Source organism: Cololabis saira, chromosome 3, assembly GCF_033807715.1.
Source record: "Cololabis saira isolate AMF1-May2022 chromosome 3, fColSai1.1, whole genome shotgun sequence".
Lineage (NCBI taxonomy): Eukaryota > Metazoa > Chordata > Actinopteri > Beloniformes > Belonidae > Cololabis > Cololabis saira.
Genome location: NC_084589.1, coordinates 16,865,881 through 16,871,707, shown reverse-complemented (window position 1 = coordinate 16,871,707; position 5,827 = coordinate 16,865,881). Strand labels below are relative to the sequence as shown.

General features: G+C 43.5%; 1 protein-coding gene across 1 annotated transcript; it reads left to right on the top strand.

The window, feature by feature from the left end:
* The first annotated feature begins 1,777 nt into the window (after positions 1-1,777).
* Positions 1,778-3,472, top strand: lratd2b (LRAT domain containing 2b). Its single transcript, XM_061718264.1, has one exon. It carries the CDS (start codon positions 1,797-1,799, stop codon positions 2,649-2,651), a length of 855 nt encoding a protein of 284 aa, XP_061574248.1. The 5' UTR covers positions 1,778-1,796; the 3' UTR covers positions 2,652-3,472.
* The last annotated feature ends 2,355 nt before the right edge of the window (positions 3,473-5,827 follow it).

Here is a 5,827-nt window from a genome sequence, read left to right as displayed (position 1 = left end):
GTTGCATTCACCACAATGACGGCAGAGCGTCATAGACATCAAGAATATAATCAAAATATTGAAGGGGCACACAATGCTGAAGAAAAAAAAACAAATTCTGAAAGATGTTTGCTTGTGTTTGATCTGGCATTCACATTCATCTCTTCAAAAGCTCCAAGGTGTAAAGGCTGCCTGAGACGGTGTAAGCCTGGATGGCTGGCTTGTCCAAGGAGGGTTTTACCTTTGGCTGCTTGGAAGTAAACACACTCTCACATCTTGGCTGTGGCAGTGTTTGAGATGGATGGAGTGAGACAAGAACAATGGGGCTCGGATGTGAATAACACTTAAAAACTGTGAACTGATATAAGCGTTGTTTTTCTTTCATTTTATCTTGTGGATAAGTCGGTTTGATACATATATATCAGCCAGTTTCCTTGGGCTGTTTACACATAGTGAAGGAAACTATTTTTTCAGGTTATTGAGATAACCTTCCTTTTTGAATTGAATAAAACAATTCCTTCGCAGCAGATGAATGCAATATATACATATGTAAATAATACACATTTATGAGAGAGATTATGTATTAATAGAGATGTATACTTTATGTTGATTTTAAAAGATGTGTATAGGTGTTATGACAAAATGTTTGCAGATCTGATATTTTCCTTGAAAGAATAATTTTCTTATATTTATTTTTTTTTAAGTTGGCACAATTTTCCGAGGTCTTAACCTATCTGGTTTAAAAAAAGAAAGAAGAGCCGTAGGTCTCCCCAAGTAAAGAGACAGCACTTTATTTTATCAGAGTTTTTCATTGGTGACTTCAAGCACCCAGATAGTTTTTCATAATATGTCCACTTTGAGCAGAGACCTGCAGTTTGAAAACTATACTTTTTCAAAGCAATTAATCAAGTAGGTTCTATTTCATGGATTCACAAAATGATGTTTATTATACTGTACATAATATTACTATAACAGTTCAGATGTGGAATCCACATGCTGTCGTAAGAGGCGGCTGAAGAAAGACGCACACTGTCGCTTTAAATGACAACACCTCCCAGCACTGCCTTGATCTCGGGCGAGTTTCTCTGCAACAAACACCGCCGATCATACAACAGCGCGTCTCTACAGCAGGATAAACCGCGGAGCCTCACAGGAAGGACAGCAGCCTCGTTACTGGAGCCGCAACAAGACACACACACAGAGACAGGAAGCCGCAGCGCAGCCGCTCTGCTGCTGGTGAGTTTACTGCACAATTTCAGAAAAACTAAAGTTATTCTGGAGTACCGGTGAGACTGATCACGTTGTGTCTAGCTGGGTATATGACTGTCAGTGATGATTTGGTGTAAAGAAAATGAAAAGTAAGCAAGTGAGCGCTGTGAGTTGTGTTGAGCGCCTGGTCACACCTGTTGTGAATGTGAAGGCTGATTTATGGTCCCGCGTTACACCGACGCAGACCGTACGCCGTAGGCTACGCCGTAGGGTCTGCGTCGATTTAACGCACAACCATAATTCAGGCTTAAGCCGGCGTCATTAAACTTGCAGGTGTGTGGGTTTTAATTTCCCCCTGAACGCACCGTCTTAAGCTACGACCTTGTTTCTTTCCTGGCAGGTCTGCACACCCAGTTGGAGAACGCGTACCTACAGCTGGACATGGATTATTGGTGCCCTTCTTCGCCGCTTTGGATTTAGTTGAGACGCAGCGCCAAGTGCGCGCCTCCTTCCGCCTCTCTGGGAACAGGTGGATCCTGTTTCTGGGCTGCTTCTTTTATTTATATCATCTTTTCATTTTGAGAAATAAAAATCCTGTCTCCACATTGATGGGGAACCAGGTGGAGAAACTAACGCATCTAAATTACGCAGAGGTGCCCACGTCGGACCCCAACGGGTTCGACCCCGATGGAGGCGACGGGACGCGCATCGGCGTGTCCTACATCTTCTCCAGCAACGACGACGACGACCAGGACGACAACCACAACCTGGACCCCTTCCCGTCCTCGGAGGACAAGCCGGCGACGACGCACGAAGACAATAAGCCGTTCGACCCCCGGGACGAGCTGTCCTGCGCCGTGTTCTACCGGGAGGAGTGCGTGTACGAGCGCGGCTCCGGCTGCGCGGCCGCTCCGGCGGCTCTGTCCGCAGAAACTCTGCTGAACAGGTGCGGCCCGGGGGACCTGCTGGAGTTCGTGGCCGCAGGACAGTACCCGCACTGGGCCGTGTACGTCGGGGACTTCCAGGTGGTGCACCTGCACCGGGGCGAGGTCAAGAACAACTTCGTGACCGACGTGAGTCGGGGCAAGACGGGCCGCGTGGTGAACGCGCTGTACCGGTTCCGCGCGCTGCCGCCGGACGTGGTGGTGCGTAACGCCCTGGATCAGGTGGGCGCGCGGGACAGGGAGCTCTGCTGGAGGAACTCCGAGTGCTTCGCCGCATGGTGCCGCTTCGGCAAGAGGGAGTTCAAAATCGGAGGGGAGATACGGATCGGGAAGCAACCGTACAGGTTGAAACTGATCTTTTCGGAAAAGAAGAGCCACGTCCTGGAGTTTCAGAGCCTGGAGGACGTGATCATGGAGAAGAGGAGGAACGACCAGATCGGGAAAGTTGCCGTGACGCAGGAGCTGGCCAACCATTTGAACTCCACGCACGAAATTAAGGAGGATTTTTTCGTGAATTGATGATGGTGGGGGATTTTCTTGAGGTTGAAGTTCGGGGGGATGTTGGATGGAAACGCACAGTTTTCTGCTCGAAAGGATCCATGCATGTTTAGAAGAGACAGCTGCCACCTCTAATAAGCCAGTTAAGAGCTTTTGTCCCTGAGCATGTGTGGATGTTCCCCTCTGCCAACAAATGTGCATTTTTCACAGGGTGTTTAAAGTTTATCCTTTAAAAAAGGAGAAGAGGGCCTCTGGTATCTGAGGTAACATGTGCTCCATTCTCAAGTGCATTGGCAAAGAACACCGCACGGGTTGAGCCAAAACTTCTGCACACTAATTTGAATTGATGAAACATTTCCCTCCTCTCTTTTATAAGACAAAGACAATTTATGTTTTCAGTCCAGAAAGTGACTTACTGTGGTGATTATGTGTGCATCAGGCCTGCAGCTGCAGTCTAATCATGTAGGGAAGAAGTGGAAATGTTATTGCTTATAATTATTTTTCTAATCCAATGAATCTTTGCACAAGTTGAGAGAAAAAACCTTCCTCGTACTTTTACCCGACAAGACTTCTGAAAGTGCTTTCCCCAGTAAAACTCAGGTGTTGGAGACTATTAGAGAGTGGAAGAGAGACAACCTGTAGCTTTGATTATTGTTGTCTCCGATCTGTTGCTTTATATCCAGTCATCTCACAGCTTTACCTGTGGACTCTGTTCATAGCCATGTCTGTGCACCTTTAATAATTCACCAGTCTCAACCGTTTATATGAAAAGAAGATGTTTGTATGAAGACTTATGGAAATAAATCTATATATTTGAAGAGTAAAGCTCTTTTTTTCAATGAAGGGTTGTGGTTGGCCTTTAAGCCTTTTATGGAAATGTGTTTACAGTGCTACTCAATGATTTCAAGTCGAGAATTTTAGAAAAATAGGAGTGGTGTTTATGTATTCTGAGCAGACACTGCTGCACCCTGAACTCTGCCATTGTTTTCTGCTGCAAAGGCAGTTGGAAAGTCATTTATACCCTGGAGAACTTGCAGCTCTTCATGTTAAACTGGTAAGATTTTTGTAGAGGCACTTGTTGGCTGCCGTGGAATTAACGCCGTCACTTCTGATATGCCTCACGGGCAGCTCCCTTGACATTAGCTTCATTTCCTGTTGTGTCAATCTCTGTTTCAACCACGCTGGCCATTTAGCTTTCTCTTTATTTTCAATACTTCTGCTCACTGAAAAGTTCATCTTGCAGGTTGAGCCACAGGCTATAAGCGTGTTTGAGACTTCCCACTGAATGAGCCGTTCTTAAATATTAACTGTAGCCAGATGACACCGTTTCAGTGTTTATGATGATGGAGGAGCATAATGAAATGATCTGAGTTAATATCACTGGATAATATTGAAATTGTAACAGATCAGACTGCAACACAAAATAAAAGCATATGTTGAGATGGCCCTGATATTTTAAATGTTGCTGTCAAACAATGAATGCTCTTTGCAGTATGCTCGCATACAGGGACTGAAACGGAAATTGAAGTAGGCTTTGAATTTGTTTTTAACTGCTACACATCATATTTCCCTTTCTGCAAGTCATAGGAAACTGATGATCACACGCCTCGCAGTCAGTCAGTAACTTTGGGGGATTTTTTCTGAGCATTTTCCTCAGATGGTACAGTATTTGCATGGAGATAGGGGTATAATCATTTTGTTTCAGGTGAGGTCCCACTGGACCTCGTGCAGCGTTTTCATCTGCACAGATCCCAAGGTCGACACATTAGCATTTCAGCAAACATCTGTGGTCTGCTGCTGTGATGAAATATGACATTGTGTCATGTGTGTTTATGACAATCACTCAAATTTCCCTTTTTTTTGGTTTGTTTGTTATTTTCAGCACACATAAAAAGAGCAGCACTGAGAGAAGCTCTCAATATTAAATCAGCTGCTGGTGGAAGTATGTAATTGTGAATATTAACTCACATTTATCATCATATGCGACGAAGTAGTAGAAATGAATTATACATGCATCATATATAACGTTCAATTAGATTTTCTCTATTGCTTTACTGCTGTCTGTATAAACCTCTGTGAAATCTGGTTCGTAATGAAAAGCGAGAAGTTAAGAGGAATCCATCAGGTCGTCACCTGCATTCAGATACAATTACCGTATGTGCCATTTTCTTGAGCCGTTCGCTGGTAAAACTTTGTTTCTCCTCAAAAGCCTTATTTATGTACTCAGGAATGTTTTTTTCTTCACAAAACATGAACTAAAAATCAACTACGAGTATATACAATTGCATTTACTTATGTGGCACTTAGCATAAAAGTAAAATGGTGTGAAACTGGTCACATGAAAGGTTCCAGTTGCTTTGGCAGTCCTCATGATCAGAGACTTCACAGGAAACCTATAAGCGTACTTCCATAATCATTAAAGCTGTTTCACTTCCACTCTCCTATTGTTAAAAGCCATAACATGTTCATTAACATTATTTCACGTTGAGAGTTGTCTAGAAGAGGTATCATCCCAGCGATCCATAGCGTGTTTTATGTTTATGGATATGCAGAAAAATGTGCATCAATGATCTGCACATAGGTACTTTATGTTTTACTGAATGCATGCAGATATTGTCAACAGGCCACAATGCCTACAGTACCTCACATGTTTAGTTTCAGTTTTCACTACTGAGACACATGCTTAAAAGAAATTGGGGTCACGTAAGCGCCGGCCTAACCAACCAAGGAACAGCAGGAAACTGTTTTACCTTTGATAACATGGATTGAACTTCTTAATTCCTTTGCAGCTGTTTCTCTTTTTTCTTTTCTTTTATCTATTTTTCTTTGACTTCACTTACGGACCAGAGCTGCATTGTTGAGTTTAGAAAATAAAGTACCTGGTTTCGGTTAAAGAAAATGTAATTATTTGCCTTTAAATACCAGCCCGGCCTGTGGTTGAGGGAGTTAATTTGGGTGTTTGTAGTGACTACTGTGGAAAAGTGACTGGTATCACTCCACCCCGACTCCACCCTCTAAAAGTCAGCTGTGAAGACGAGCGTTAAAAAGGAGCTTTTGTGTTGTACCTCTGTTGTGTTTTGACCTAAACGTGTCACAGACATTTCATCAAAACTTCGGGAAGGCGTGAGAGCATTTGAGAAAAAAAAAGGGCAATGATTTGCCACCTTTTAAAAAAGCAATGTAGCCCCTGTCCTTTT

Bases quoted from the DNA above. Each gene is read 5' to 3' on its own strand.
- lratd2b (XM_061718264.1), top strand. From the start codon at position 1,797: ATGGGGAACCAGGTGGAGAAACTAACGCATCTAAATTACGCAGAGGTG.